The following is a 16317-nucleotide window of genomic DNA, read 5'->3' on the forward strand; positions in this document are numbered from 1 at the left end:
CTGCTAACACAAAAAGATAAATGGATAAAATAATTCTTTGGATCCAGTCATGTATGACTTCAATCAATAAAACCAAAGTTTGTCCCTTTCACAGCACTACTGCCTCTACTACAGTTTTTCCCTGTAGACTACATTACCCTCACTTTTGCTGCTGGGAGGAAAGAGAGCATCTGTTTTTGCTCTGTTATACCTGACAAGAGTTGCAGGTCCAGCTCTCTTCATAATGTTCAGTGCTTCTGTGTTCCACTTAACATTTCTAAGGTCAAAATGATCAGAAATAGTAGGCAGAACAGACTCACTACAGCTGAAGGTGTCCTTATCTCTTTCCTTCCCTTCATCCTTACCTCTTTCCCTCCTTTCATGTTTCTATAGGAAAGCTGAGAGAGCTCAATGTGCTGACATTGAGAACACAGTGCAAGGCTAATATATTTATTCAGGCTCTTCCCTGTGGGAGGGGTGAGTATGAAAAAAGTTAAGGGTCTGACTGGAGGGAGAAATAAAAAAAAATAAGAACATGTTTATATCTGTTAATAAATTAAATTGAAAATTTGTTGATGTTGGAAATATTCCCAGAGCCTTAATGATAGGTTTATTTTTATCATCAACAATGATAATTAATAATTAATGCTACATGTCTCTCAGATTCATCTTGGCAACTAAAATTACCAAGTATAAAATGTTAGGTTTTAAATTATATACTTAGCATGAATGTCTCCTCCTGCAAAATCTCCCAGCCTATATCAATGCTCTGGATGACAATGACAGAGCCAAATTACCACTGGAAAGTTTATCTGTATTCTTTCCACTCCTCTGCTGGGAATTCCCTTAACGGACTCTCTGTGATCTGTGCAGATCAGATAGGTTTGCCTGCAGAGCCTACTACTGAAATCACTGCCATCCTCTGTACACACAGCAGCATCTCTAAACCAATTGCACTAGCAGGTTTAGATCATTGTGGGGTAGCAATTTTCCCTTCCAGATGCCAGAAGGCACGAGATTTTTTTTTTTTTTCTGTAGTTGGAAACTGGGTAATGTTATATTATAAATAGCTACTGAAAACAAATGCCTGTCTTAGGGTGAGAGAACCAGTCTGTCACAGTGTTGTGTGTATGAACCTAGAAAGAGGTTTGGAGAAGAAATAAGCTAGGGACTGCACAGAAAGACTGTTACATGCATACATAATCATCCATTTTTTATTCCCTTTTCTTCAACACCACTTAGAGTAATTCCTTCTAGAAGTTTAAACTTTCATAGCATGCTAGCAGGTTTCTGTTCATCAGTTTCTAGGCAAGACAAGTGAATCCAAGTCACTAAAACCAGTCCTTCCAGCTGACACATAATGAAATTTTAATTATACAGAATTATACAGGGCTATGAACTGAGTTTATCAAAGCCCATATTTAACACTAATATTGTGTAACACTGAAAGACTACCAAGATCTAGTTGTGCTGGGTGCAATATACACATTACCTAAACAAAAATCCTACAGAGTGCTTCTTTGACAAAGAAACCTCAAAGTGCTACCTTGGTTCTGCTTTGCCTACCATACCTTTTCACTGAGTATTGAACTTCAATGAACTGACACTTCCGGGACTCAAACACACAATCAAGTCATCATGGCAAAACAAGTGTCAGCTGAGCTGTATCAATAACTTGTATGCATGCTCCTAGCCATGGCAACTGCAAGGCAGCGCAATTTGGCTTAGTTATAATTCATTTCAGGCTTTGCATTTGCTATTGGCAAAACGTGCACAGGGATTAATGCCACAACTCAAAGTTTTGAAAGCTTCCTATCTGTAATTTACAGACAATTTCCTACAATTAAACAGACATGATTTATTGTTTAGTGATTGTTGTTTGACTAGGACAGACATGTTCTTTAGGTATTTATGGAATGTGAATCATTCTCACTTAGGTTTAAAAATCTGACTAGAATATATTTTGACTTGTGTTAGATACTGTTGTTCAGTCTTCTGTCCAAAAGGAAGAATCATTTAAAATGAATAGAAACAGACACTTGATCAGGTTTAAACTCTTACAAATTGGTTTCTGGAGAGATTTTAGGGGATGAGTTTTATAGCTACAGGAAACAAACTCAGCCTAGTAGCAGTTCTTGTCCATCACTAATGTTGCCTTGATACTGAGGTCTAACTCTTATTCATAGCAAAACTACTTTTTCTTCCATTGTAGTATGACTGCAAAGCCTTGTGAGATCATTCAGTTCAATGAAATGTTATTACTATTCTGTATTTACTTTAAAAGATAAGCAGTGCTAAAATGAAGGTTTTATAGCAATAATTAAATTGCTAACACTCAAGCCTGAATTCTGATTGACTTGACATAAGAGGATATGCAGTAAAAGTCATAGACTTGAAAGCCCTTTTAAATATAAGAAGTGTAAAATCTCAATGCAAATAACAGCTGATTTAAAATTAATCCCATCTTTTTAAAACTCAGGTTTCAATAGCTGTAGGTTCTGACACATTGCTTTGTTGTCCTGTATAGCTCAGCTAAGCTTGTTAAGGAAATAATTCTCATTCTAAGCCTTCACCTAACTTTATGTGGTATTTAAAGAAAAATAATCCATTTATATTTCCTAGCTTATAGGAATTATTTAGCAAACATGGTTGAAGATGTGACTTTTTATGAAATAAAGAGCATAGAACACAAATTATATGCCATGCTACTAATTAGAGAGAGAGATGTAATCACTTACTAATGGAACAACGTTTTGTGCCAACCTTATTCATACTTCCTTCCAACTGCTGGACTCCTTGTGCCAGATATATTTCAGTTTTCTTCAGAAGAGAGAGATACTAATATGTTTTCCATCCTGTTTTTAAACCCAGAAGTCTAGTGCAAACTGAACTTGCTTGACATTTCAGAAATTCTATCAGTTTTAACAGCTTGAGGCCTTTTTATTACAAACATGTACATTTCCCTGCAGAGTTTTGGAAATCTCACAATTACATTCATTAAAAATGTCCATGATTATAGCCAAATGCATACTTCTTAAATTTACATTTACAGTTTTCTTTCAACAAGTATTCTGATCATAATTTTTTATTAAATTTCATAAAATACCTACTTATTCATCCACAATGTCAGCTTTATACAATTTTTGACAAAACCATCAAAAGAGAAAAATACTGGAACACAGTTACTGTCAAATTTTTCAGCACCACATTTATGTCTGTGACTCACTGGGACCCATACAAGCATGTATGTCCATGAAAACAAATATGAAAAGGTCATGTTTCAGCAACCATCCAAAACTAGAGGCACTGAATGCATTTTACACTAGCACCAAAAGGATCTCTGGATACATAATTTTTGATCCATAACCTTGAAAAGTTGTGCATTCCTCTCATGACAAAGTCCCACTTTGGTCCAGAGTAATTAACATTTATTTTTTTATGATGACATTTATATGCTCAGACCACACTTAGTGAATGCCAACTTCAATGGGTTATGCACACAGTGACAACTGTTTCTTTCTTAGAAAGTAAAGTCAGGAAAAGAGAGAATTTGTGGGACCATCCTTGACCTTCCACCAAATTGCTAACCTGCATGTGGAGAAGACAGATTTACATCCTGCTTGTCCCACTTCCCATGAAATTTCCCCTACCATCACACTGTTCAAGAGCTAAAAAGTGGAAATGGTGAAGAAACTCTATGCTTTTCCTGTTGAAACCTGTCTACTGGTAGCCAGGTAAACAAGATACATAGAAGAAGAAAGAAAGAAACTTGAGATCCAGTCTCATCCCTCATTATTATTTTTCCTCCAAAGGCAGTCACATATAAAATGAATAAACAGGCCTGGGCATAGGCACTGGAACCCACACCTTAATCTTAGCACCTGAGAACAATTATCATTTTATGGGAAGTTCATTTCATCCCTCACTTAAAATCAATCACAAATTAAACAATCTAATAAGCTCTATAGTAGGTTAACTCAGAATTACCCAGGACAGAGATTTTTGTTCTTCTGGAATGGTTGTTTTTGGCTGCTGTTCAAAACAGCATCCTGGACTAGTTTGAGTAAATCTAGTAATACATGACACACTTTTCTTTTCTTTTCTTTTCTTTTTTTTTTTTTTTTTCTTTCTTTCCAGAAATAATAGTACTTTTAAGAAGTTTGGTTTTTCTAGTATGTTTCATTTTACTGTAAAGAATAAGTAATGATATACAAATTCTATTAGGACATGAGTTTTACACTTATCTAAGAATTGTATTTTTTAATGTATTATTTTACCAAATATCTATACCAAAAATTTCTTGCTCTGTTCCTGTGTCTGTTTTGTTTTATGTGATGAGTGGATTCTATACCTGCATTCTTAGACATGATAATCCACATAGGAAAATCCATACAGGAAATTCAACTTTCATATTAGAATGAAAATAACCTAGTAGCTGAATACTGGTTTTTGGTGTTGATGTTAGTGTTATTATTGTTCAACAGCTTAGTCATGTGAAGTCTATTCCTATGGTATCCCCATTTAGAAATCTTTTTACTGTTGTCACATAGAAGTGTTTATAGTTTCCTCTTTTATAAAACTAAGACTATGTAAATGAAAAAAAAAAAAAAAAAAGAATATTTAATTATTTGTGGGTTGATCTACTTCCCATTGACTGTTTTTCTATTTCCACTTGAATTCAACAAATAAGCAGAAGAGAAGTAGAGAAAAGGTGTGAAGCCCAGAATAGCTGCTTGAGTCATCAACAGATTGTCTGAAATGATTCAAACAGGTGTTTGTGAGAGTATGAGCTCAGGACTGTGGGGGTGAATTCCAGAAGAGGTCAAACTACTTAAAAAAGGTCCTGAAGATCAAAGAGACAAAAAACAAACAAATAAACAAACAAACATAAACAACACCCCCCTCTCCACCTACCCCTCCCTCTCCTCCTATTCTGAGTACAGCAGGACAATAAAGGTCACCTCAGTAAAGGTTGAGCTCCTTTTCTTTGGACTGAGGCAGGACAAGAGAGGCTCACATGCCAGCACCAAGATCAGCACTACATCCAGGGAGGAGGGAGTATACTACATTGGTGCAACACTCATCAGCACGTGCCTAAGTGGGTGGGTGGGTGTCCCACCAGCTGAGAAGCACCAGCTGATACTGCTGTGAGTCAGACACAGTCCGAGTCTTTCACAGGTAAAACTTGATGAATTTTGGATTCTCAAAACTGCACTACTTTTGCTTTTTATTAAATTAATTAAAATTAAATTCATTATAATGAGCTCCAACAAAGTCTCCAATGGAATTCTTGTATCCAGGCTAGGATGTCACAGTCACAGATGGGTGAACAACCAAATGGGTAAAAAACTGTTTGGATGGTTGTCTTAGAGTGTACCAGTGGTAATTCAGCTGGAGACAGATAGCAAGTGGAATACTACAGGGGTCTATCCAGGGTCCTGTGTTTAATGTTAGTGACCTGGAGTAGGCAGTGGAATTCTTGCTCTTTCCAGATAACACCAAACTGGGAGGGGAGCAGTCTATATGCTTGAGTGCACTTCTACCATCCAGAGAAACCTAGACATATTGGAGGGATGGGCAGTAAGCTGAGTATGGACAGTTAGCTGAGTGTAAGTCAACGGCATGCTCTGACAAGCACAGTTGGTCAACAGCATCTGGGGCTGCATCAACAGGAGCACAGCCAGTAGACTGAGGGATGGATTTTCCTCCTTTGCTCAGTACTCATTAGACCATATCTAGAATACTGTGTCCAATACAACTGATACATCCAATCTAAGGAAAGCTTGATAATCTGAAGTGAGTTTAGAGAAGCCACTAAGATATTTGGGGAGTAGAGCACTCGCCTTTGAGGAGAGACTGAGGAAGGTGGGCCTCTTCAACCTGGAGAAAACATGGCTTCAGGGGCACCTAACAGCAGCTTGTCCGGGGCTGTAGGGGGCTCACAGAGATGTAGCCAGTGTTTTCACGGGGATTTGTGGTAGGATGGCAAAGGACAATAAGGGTAAATTGAAACAAGAAAGGTACAGACCAGATATATGCAAAAAATTTTTAGCATGAGGACAGATAAGCAGTGGAGCAAGTTTCCCAAGGGGGTTGTGCAGTCTCCACAATTGGAGATTTTCAAGACTTGACTATATAAAGCCCTGAGCAACCTGTTCTGACCATAAAGCTGACCCTGATTTGAGAATGAGGTTAAACTAGATGATCTTCCAACCTGAACAATTCTGTGATTCTAAAATAGCTCACAGAGCTCTTAAAAAGGTTCTGGGAATTTGAGCAAAGACCACATGCTTCTAATATCTACCCAATCTCTTTTCCTAGCCCACATACAATCAAAATGTCTGGTTTGTTTAGAAATAGCAAACTGAATGATAAAGTTGATTTATTTTGAGAAACAGACTGGCAGGCATTTCTGAGAAGAATGTTACTTTCTCCTCTGAGGCAGGTAACAGTTGTATGAATGACAATGTTTACTGATCTTGGGTAAGAGAGATCTGCTCCCAGAGGTTCTCTTGAGAATTTAAAAGTAGGTAGTTAATTCAGCTGATGTTAACGGGTTCTGTCAGAATTTGGCATGGTGAAACCGTGTTGCTTAAACAGACCTACTCCTGTAATAGTTACTCGTTTAAGAGGGCTCTCTTCAGTTAATTGTTTCTGAGTTCCCAAATACACAGCTGTGTGTGGTGCAATGCGCTCCAACTGATGACCTATTTACTGGTGGGTTTCTGTGAGGGCTGACCTATGCCAGTGACTTTGTGGCTCAGTTGTTCAAAAAACTGTTGAGCACAAAGAAAGAGATGACAATCAGCAGCGAAGGTACTAATTTGGCAGCTGGGTACTGGCAAAAATTGAAGGACATATTTGCCCAGACCCTACTGTTTAAATGGTTGGTATCGTCCAGAAGTTCTCAGGGCAAGAGCTGAAATAGAGTGCTGCTGCTTGAGACATTAAACTCCCTACTTCCTCATTGATTTTCTAACATAACCTTAATGCTGTGTTAGCATCATTTTTTCTGTTCATTCCATCTGCTCTTAGGTCTCCCCCGCTGTTTCCTAGGAGATATATTGCCATGATGCTTGCATCTGTAAGGCAGTGGCAGATATGGGGCAAGAGCCACATGGTTAGAGACAGCATTAATGCCACCTGAACATTTGCTGGGTTCTCAGGGGATCCCTCCACCCACCTGAGGGTTCTCAAAACCTGAGGGAGCCTTAGTTACAGTCATCTGCTTCACAGTGCTGTGGGAATGTAATGCTGTGGCTTCTCAGCTCCTTTCCAGTTCTATTTGCTTCTTTCAGACTATAACCTCTACTAAAAAACAAACAAACAAACAAAAAACCTGAAATAGAGTTATTTTTGTTCAGTTGGCCTATTTGTTTGGTGACCATTCTAATTCTGTCATCCATAAAATTTTATGACTTTTTTTTTTCCCCCAAACACATCAGAAATAAAATTCCTGCCTTTTTCATATCTTTGCAGGTATGGTTTAAGAGATGAAATCCAAAATGTAATAGCAAGCATGATAAACTGGATATTGCAATTAAACAGTGCTGACACAGAATATCAGGGTTGCTAAGTCTTGCCTTGTGCTCTGGTCCATGGTCTTCCCTTGGTAAGTACAGATAAATCTGATTATGACTAACAAAATGTGTAGGCCACATTTCTAAAACTATGCCTGCTTTTCACAAGTGACCTAAACTCCAGCAAGAAATTCTTAAGTACAGTAAGAAAAAGATAATATGGAAAATAATTATTTTTTGCCCATCTGTATAAGTCATTCTATGTTTTGTTGGTATTTTTTTTTTTTTTATTTTATTCAGCTTTGTTTTCTTAGCAGGGAAAATAGGTAAACAGGAATTGTTTACATCAAACAGCTAATGTGTTTTTATTTAGGCAGAACTGTGAACAAAACAATGTATTTTCTAAATGTATGCAAACAAAAAGAGAATTTATGAAAAAATCAACATAATATTAATCAATAACTTGTTGGGAGTAGCGAATCTATTCATTAAATGGTAACAGACACATAATAAAGCTTTATTGTTTGAATGCCAAATGTCCACACATAGAAGAAATAAAACTGATTTTCCCAATGGGAAGAAGAACATTAAGGAACAGATTATATAGCAAGAGATACATTACAGTGAAACCTACGAATCACTCATAGATATTTCCCCAAAGAAAGCTGTCAGTCTCTTCAAAGTAAAAACTTATTGCTTTTGTAATCATTTTTATCAGAACATCTCACAGTATATGTGAAATAACATATACTTGAGCATTTAGGTTATACATGAAAAATGTTACCTTTCCCTAATTCAAGAGACTTAATTTTAACATTACAACTAAATTCAGCTGTAAAAAGGCTATCCCTAGTGTGTCAGTTGCATTACAGGTATCCTCACATTTAAATAAGATTATGGGTCTAACACGTAACACTAAGATTTACCCTGGAAAAGAAAACAAAAAACAGAAAGAAATACTGAAGTAAATTAGTATGCTTATCATGCCTAGTATAACGCTGATTATATTGAAACATGATATGTAATTAATTTTGTAATATTCCTCCAAATACGGTCTTCAGTGACCTGTGCTTCAAGACAGAGTCTTACAAAACAGAGCTCTCTTACAAAGTTTGACATATTAAGAAGGCTTTGAATAAAGTTCTGGAAAATCTTGGACAAACATACTGAAAACAGCAGCAGATTTCTGAGCAGGGCCTTCAATAAAATGCATGGCACATTGGGCTAAGAAGGAATAAAGCAGCAAGGCATTTCTGCTAACAAAAGGCTTTTTTTTTTTTTTTTTTTGCTATTCCAATCCAAATCTTCCTAAAGGAACCAAACCACTTCACACACACCCCACACCCCCCAGACGCAGACCTAGACCTAGACCACTGGACTAATGTTGGTGTCCTTGAGTTACAATTTACATACTTAAACTGGAGAAACATTCATTTTTAAACAAGAAATACCAGAAATGGAAAAGGTGTGGTAGCTTTAAAGAATTTAAACTACTTCTACATGATCTTTTTTTACTGAAAACGGCAGAATTTAGCTGAACCAAAGACAGTGTAATATTCAAACTCAGTCTTCACTAAAAAACTTTTTGTCTCAGTTTATGTAAAAACTTCAATAATATATTCAACCTTGGTGCAGTGTTTAATGAAGATACAGAAAACTAGAGAAAACTAGTTTGCAGAACTCTGCAAAGAGTTCTGTTTGTTATAAATACATGTTCAGTATGCTTAATGTACACACTATTCAACTTTAAAATGAAATTAATCTTTGACTAGACTTAAAAACACACATTCTCAAAGGGAATATACACACATAATAGAACTCGGGACAGTTTAAATTCAGAAGCAAAGCCATATCACAATATGCTAAAACAGAACATTCTTCAACTTTATGAACATCAGCAGCCTACTATGGACACTAACTGGGTGCCTCAATAATATAAAAATTGTATGGATATAAGAATGAGAATGGAATGGAATAAACACTCATTTATGGTATATCACATTTCTCAATTTTTCCCTAATACTTTGAAAAAGCTGAGTTCATCTTACCATAAAATACCACCTCAGTCTTTTGTACAGAAAAAAAAAAAAAAGTTGACTTGAATAGTATGTTATTCTTCATAAAATTCTTTCCAAAGTTTGACCCAAAACTTTCAAACTCTAAAACCCTATTTCTTTTAATCTATAGTAAGTAACAATATCCCAGAAAAAAAAAAAAAAATCTAAAAATGTTTTTCATCTTAAACCATAGCTAAGGCACAGATCTTCTTTCTAAGGTTCTCATTTCCGTATTGAATTTTCCAGCTCAGCAAAATGAAAACATATTTTTTTCCTACAGATGTCAGCACTGTAACCTATGTCTAAGGACTAAAAATCAAACAGTGGCTTCTTCTGGTCATATATGAACTTGGAAAATACAGAATTCAGAGCTTGTTTTGAAACGCATCTGATACCAAAATGGATCTGCATTTACAAACATACCAAAGCCATGGCCAGGTCTGATTATTTTAATTTGATTAAGCACCTGCTAAACCGTGGCTTTTGCTGGACATTTTTTTGATAGTGCATTCATAGGCCAGTCTCTTACAGTTACAAAAAATTCACAGGTCAGTGGACATAGTGATAAAAAGAATTTTGGTCTAACAAGGAATATCTTCCTTGGTATAAAAAGTGTATTCTGCCTTTGATCCATTAGAGGTACTCCCTGGCTAGAAGCTCCCTGGTGGTATGTGTATCAAAAACAAGACATGGACTCAAAAAGAAGACAAGTGTAGTAAAAAGAGATATTTTACAGTCTTTTTTCAGGCCATATATTCAAAATGTAAACCTTGTGATGTGTTGTTTTTTTCTGTCAATAATTTCCACTGGACATCTCCATTCTTAGGATCTGTAGTTCTTAAAAATAAGTCAATATAATATCTCTGCACTTTTAGGAGTTCGGGAAGCAGAAGTGAGGGAGCTCAAGGAGATTAAGATTCATAAAATGGATCAAGATTAAGGGCATCTTTGAGTTCAGTGTTCCCATACTGAAACATTGGAGTAAGGCTTCCAAAATACCCAAGTAGTGTGTTCTCAAACACATATATGTCTGGTGTCTTCAAATCCTGATTCCACAATGGCACTACAACCAGCAACGTTTAGCTACAGAAACTTATTACTTCTTGAAATACATAATAAAAGAGTATAAATGGCTATGCATATCATTACTGAAATTCTAGAGAAGCTAAATCCTTCTGCCTTCCTCTGTTACTGGTGTTCTGAAGTCACCTGCACATTTCAGACTTTTTTATCCCCTGAATAAAGTCTCTAAGACTCAGGTGTTTTCCTTCTGCAAAACCATATTTTATTCATTTACATTTCTACACAATTTCAGAACTTTAAGTAATATTAATATCTTAATTTCAATAATTTTGTTAAATTTTATATTGGAAATTATGGATATTTTGAATGTTTTTCAAAGTACAGCTATGTGGCTTCTATTGAATTTATGATACTTCAGGCAGCAAAGTTTCTAAGAACTCATTTGAAAAGAAAAAATATTTAATTATATATATGTTATAGAAACACTAGTCATAGCAGAATGATGAAGGTATTTCATTAGATATTGGTAAAATTAATACAAGCAGTGTATTATGTAGTTTAAAATGATGGGATAAAGAATTAGTTCACAGATACTTGCTCACTCCAAGCCATAAAATCTCCAAACCCTTCTATAGACCTACTCATGAATTGCATTCTATTTTATATCCCAAGCTGTCATGTAGCTATAGTTAATTTTAAACAGGCACTTGTTGTCACTTCTGAATGTTGCCTAGCATCACTAGGCACTGGGAAGTTCCTCAAAACAATGACACGGTTGGTCTACATGAAAGAGGCAAATCATGAATATCTTCAAAAAGCCTGAGAACAGATTACTAATAAATCTGCAATCTATTGCTAAGTAAGGTATGCAAGGTTGTTACTTTCTTATAGCTACATCATCCAGAGATTTAACAGTTCTATAGCTTGTTATATCTTTGTGCACTTTTTCAAGAGTAGTACTCTAACTTCTAAGCAATTTCTACTTGCCTTTTCAGTACAAGCATGTTAATAAAAAGACAAAAACACTGTAGCACAATCCTATTACAACTATTATAATGAACCCGAATTTGTGCTTTTGATGTTGAGTCTTTGAACTTTTTTGCTTTGAAATTTAGTTAGAAAACATACAAGTCTACCACAGAGAGCACAGCTTATCCAGAGGGAACAATACCAAAAGGGATTTTTGGAGGGGAAGACATGACTATGAAACATGGAAAATACTTTTCTGTTAACAGTCTACCAAAAATGCCAAGTCCTAAGGTGTAAATAAATGCATTTATTTTAAGCTAAACACAAATAAAATAAAGGCATCAATATTTAAGTGCAAATGTTATGCTATCTATCATACCTTGTTATGTGTCTGAGTTTGTCCAACCAGGATAAGGATATTCGATGAGATAATAGAAAGGCAGAAATTGATTAGAATTATTGACCTCTCAGATCTGATGTACCTGTTCAAATAATTAAAAAAAAAAAAGGAATGTAAAACTTTTCTAAATGGAAAACAACTAGTAAATCATGCAAAACTTTATGTAATTCTTAGAAATGTTAGAGAGATGTACTCTAAAATCTTTCATGTGCTCAGAGTATCAGTGAGATATCATGTTTCAAACATAAGAACTATGGTATTTGGATAGATATTCTGCAATTCCCTCTTAGTTTCTTGCTATATTAAAAAAAGAAAAAAAAAAAAAAAGAAAAAAAAAAAGATTCTATCAATGCTTCTTTTCAAAACTGCTGGCAACACTTTTCTGACACCATACGGATGATAATGGGATTGGATGCATTCATGTAATTTATGCTCCCTGCTCATCCCTGGGAATATCCACAGCTGGCATAGACGAGTCACCAAACTAACTTCAGAGAAATGTGGTGATTTACATGAAGAGAAGATCTGGTCCACAATGCATACCTAAGATGCAGATTGGTTGATGATACTATAGCAGTGCACATTGAAATGCATTATTGTTATAACAACAACATTAGTCTTGAAGTTCTAACACATTTACAAATAATTTGTGTGGAGAAGTAATAATACTGTAAGATCTTCATCTTCATAAAACCTAATGCCAAAAATAGCTCGTGCTTGTATGGGAAGATTTAAATTATAGCAGTGAGCATCACACACTCTCTTGCCAACTTATTACACTCATTTTACAAGTATGCTTAGGATGAAAAAGTACAAATACTCTTATTACCTACTTCCTTACAAGATGCAAATGTTCTCATTTTTCTGTATACAGCTTTTATATACTAGAGCACAGAAAGAGAATAATGATGGTTTCAATTGAAGTACCTTACTGACCCAATTTTCAGAGCCACTAACAGAGTAAATTTGACTACTAAAGTTAATGAAAGTTAAGGGTGCTCAGTTCTCTGAAGACTATGCCATATATTAACATATTTTATGACTATATTATGACTATATATATATCATACTATATAATTATCAACTGAACTTAGTTAATATTGCTTTCTCCTCCTGAGCTGTACACCCATAACTGACACTCTGAGGTCATAGCAAGGGGTGATGTACCCATAAGAGATGCTCAACTTTGGACCTGTAATAAATCATAGTCCTTTTTACTCAGCTATCATTTAATTTACCATTACATTTTTTACATAAGAAGACAGAACAACCCTCATACCACAATTCACATGTTTTTCTAGAAATATAACAGTGCTGTTAAGGCTAAGTCTGTGTTTGCAAACAAATACAGGAAGTCTAATGCCTTTGTATAGATGGACAGTATGCTGCAACTTTCTAATTTGTTAACTATTGATTCACGTGGGCCAGATCCCAACGCTGAGTATCTATGGCCTATAAAGGATCTTAATGGTTGAGTAAATACAGTGCAAGGAGGAACTCAAAACACTGACTTAAGCTAGAACGATTTTAATTTTTCTGCCAATGCAGTAGTGTTGGCCCTTATTACTATGGAGGGGAAGTTGAAGTGAAGGGAAGGGAAGGCAAGAGAAGATACAGATATAGGTATGGAGTCAAAATATTACGTTTCTCCCCATCTCCAATTTTGTAAAAATAAGCAGTGAACCAAATATACTTATAAATTCCATGGTCTATCTTCTCCTTACAGTTGGCTACTATGTGCTCTCAAGAAACTTGTTCAATGCAAATTTTAATGATAAAAATGACAGACCACTCAGTAATCATAATACTTTCAAAATATCTCCCTGATAGAACATGGAGATTTTTCTGAGTTATATTCTCTTCAGCTGGATGGATGCAGAACCCTTGTTAGGTCTTCCATAATATACCACATACATTTTTTCTCAACTCGGAAGTTAACATAGTGGAGTAGGCAAGTTCCACTGAGCATGACAGTATTTCCTTCCAAGTGCTAAATATATCAGGGAGTGCAAAAATAACACTATAATACCTCAGATGGGAATATCCTGAAATACTCTCATTCTTAGCTTTGACAGATAATAACTGATAATTCTTATACTTTTTTAAAAAAATATTATTATAACTTTTATAACTAGATATTCTATATTTACTATATATGTTTCTAGTTCTGTGAATCTCTGTGCCTGAATTAGAGAAAGAGAAAAGGGTGTAAAATTACCAAACTGCTTCTAAAAGCAAAATCCTATTAGCTGATTTTACATTACTTTGAAATTTACTATTTTCTCCCTGTTTTTCTTCTTCTTTAGTTGAGAACCTACTTTTCTTGTATTATGAATCAAAGTTAAGTGAAAACTCATGTTCTCTCTCTCTCTTTCTCTTTTTTTTTTTTTTTTTTTTGGATATATTTATTACTTTATATCACACTTCCTCTCGCTTTTCTATATCTTCCACACTAACACATGAAGTTATTTCTCATCTCAAAATTAATCACATCACAAATTCATTTTCTCCATGATTATCTATTGTACTTTTAAGTCAATCTAATTTTGTCATGTATTAAACTCGTGACGGACAGAAAGTACATTACTGGACTGTACCACCACACTATTTGAGACTGCTTCACTTTCTCACAGGAAACATGTCTTGTAGAAAAAACATGTAAAATGCTTACTGGCACTATAAATACCTCACTGAAAAAGCAATATCATTCACACTGAAGAGGGTAAAGTAAAGTGGGCTATACTATTGCCAGTAGGCCAAGAGAGGAAAACTAATCGATCACATCAAGAGATACAGAAATCAAAACATGCACTACATTTTATAATTAGTATAATTAACATTTTTAAAATAAGAAATGTTTCATCTAATAGTCTCTTTAAATTTTAATTCAACTAAATATAACTATGCATTCACATTCAACTTTGTCAATCCATTACATACCTCCATAATGCTGCATAGACAACTGCTAGGGTGATCAAGGCCAAGCATGAAAGACCACTGCCTACTATTAAGGTTACTGAGGGTGTACCAGATGATTCCATGATCTGTAGGTTACAACAGATAACCATGAAAGAAAACCATACTCCAGCAATTAAAACAACAGTTCAACACAAGAAAGCTCTAAAAGCAAAATCCAGCAACTCTGTCAGAGATAGCTTCAATAATATTACTTATGAAGCAGAAATCAACTTAATTCCAAAAATGATCCATACATAAGTCTGAGATTTGTTTAATTATTGATACAATCCTCAGAGGCCTTTGGGCTTTAAAATGCCTTAGAATACCCGCATAATATCTAAAAATAATAATAATAAAATACAAAAATAGTAATATTGCAATGTAATAGAAGATTATAACATAAATTCAAGTTTGAAGTACCCGTTAAAATCAATTTTAAAATTTGAGAAACAGCAACATTTGGAATTGTGTATTAAAGAAACAGCTTGGTTTTACCCTAACATATTAGAGATCATCCTGTAATTTTTCCCAGAATTTGGTTCATGCTTATTGCAGAATTATCAAACTTTCTGACTTTTAATAACTTTGACTTCGATCTACTATACTCACACACTTAATTTGCTTGGGCCTCTGACCATCTACAAGGAATGGCAAGATATCTATGGCAACAATAACATAAGCCTTACATAAAGAAAATGGAAATTTAGAATTAACTCATTTTTACTCTGTGTATTAATAAAATATGAAAATAAATAAATGACCTTGAAAACAAACTAGCTTTTCCTGCCACAAAATAAGCTATTATCATCAGATATCAGGTAAGGTTTTCCCTCCATGTGTAGGTGTTCACGTTCAGCAATAGACATGGTCCTTACTAATAAAAATGGGAAAAAGAAAAAAAAAAAAAAAAAAGATAGACCTAAAAGTTTAAAATGGTCCAGTGTCTGGTTTGCAAAAATGCTCAGGGAGGTATTGTAAATTACATTTTATCGAGATATCTTTTGTCACCCAAATAGGAGATAAGACTGATGTACTTTTAGGCCACATCTGAGGCAGAAAGTAACATTTTATTCCAGCCACTTTGTTCCAAAAAAGAGTCTGATCATATGCTTCTAAAACCAGGAACATTAAATTATACCATAGCATGATAACTTCACAAATATTTGCTTTTGAGCTATTTTTATATTCAATATTGCTGTGTCTGCTCATATACTTTATGTTCCCTCTTTTACATGAAAACTTGTTTATTTTTGTTACATTGTATCAACAGCTACATAGAAAATCTGTGCTGAAAATGTCCAATGCAGATCTGCAATCTGTTTAACTACAGTATCTAGGGTTATCCTACCAAGAGAAATAATAAAGCCCTGTACAATCTCCTGAAAAGGCTTGCAACCTTTAAAAAGCTTGT

The 16317-nt window shown here is 34.9% G+C and overlaps 1 protein-coding gene across 4 annotated transcripts in view; it reads right to left on the reverse strand.

Moving 5' to 3' along the window:
• The window catches only part of ADGRB3 (adhesion G protein-coupled receptor B3), a 464270-nt gene that overhangs the window by 80564 nt on the left and 367389 nt on the right, over positions 1 to 16317 (reverse strand). For all 4 annotated transcript variants that reach the window (XM_032183547.1, XM_032183546.1, XM_032183544.1 and 1 more), the window contains 2 exons: positions 14889 to 14992; positions 11928 to 12030 (listed from right to left, as the gene is read on the reverse strand). In XM_032183547.1, the coding sequence (XP_032039438.1) occupies positions 11928 to 12030; positions 14889 to 14992 (207 nt within the window). The remainder of the gene's footprint in view (positions 1 to 11927; positions 12031 to 14888; positions 14993 to 16317) is intronic.

This window comes from Aythya fuligula, chromosome 3, assembly GCF_009819795.1.
Source record: "Aythya fuligula isolate bAytFul2 chromosome 3, bAytFul2.pri, whole genome shotgun sequence".
NCBI lineage: Eukaryota > Metazoa > Chordata > Aves > Anseriformes > Anatidae > Aythya > Aythya fuligula.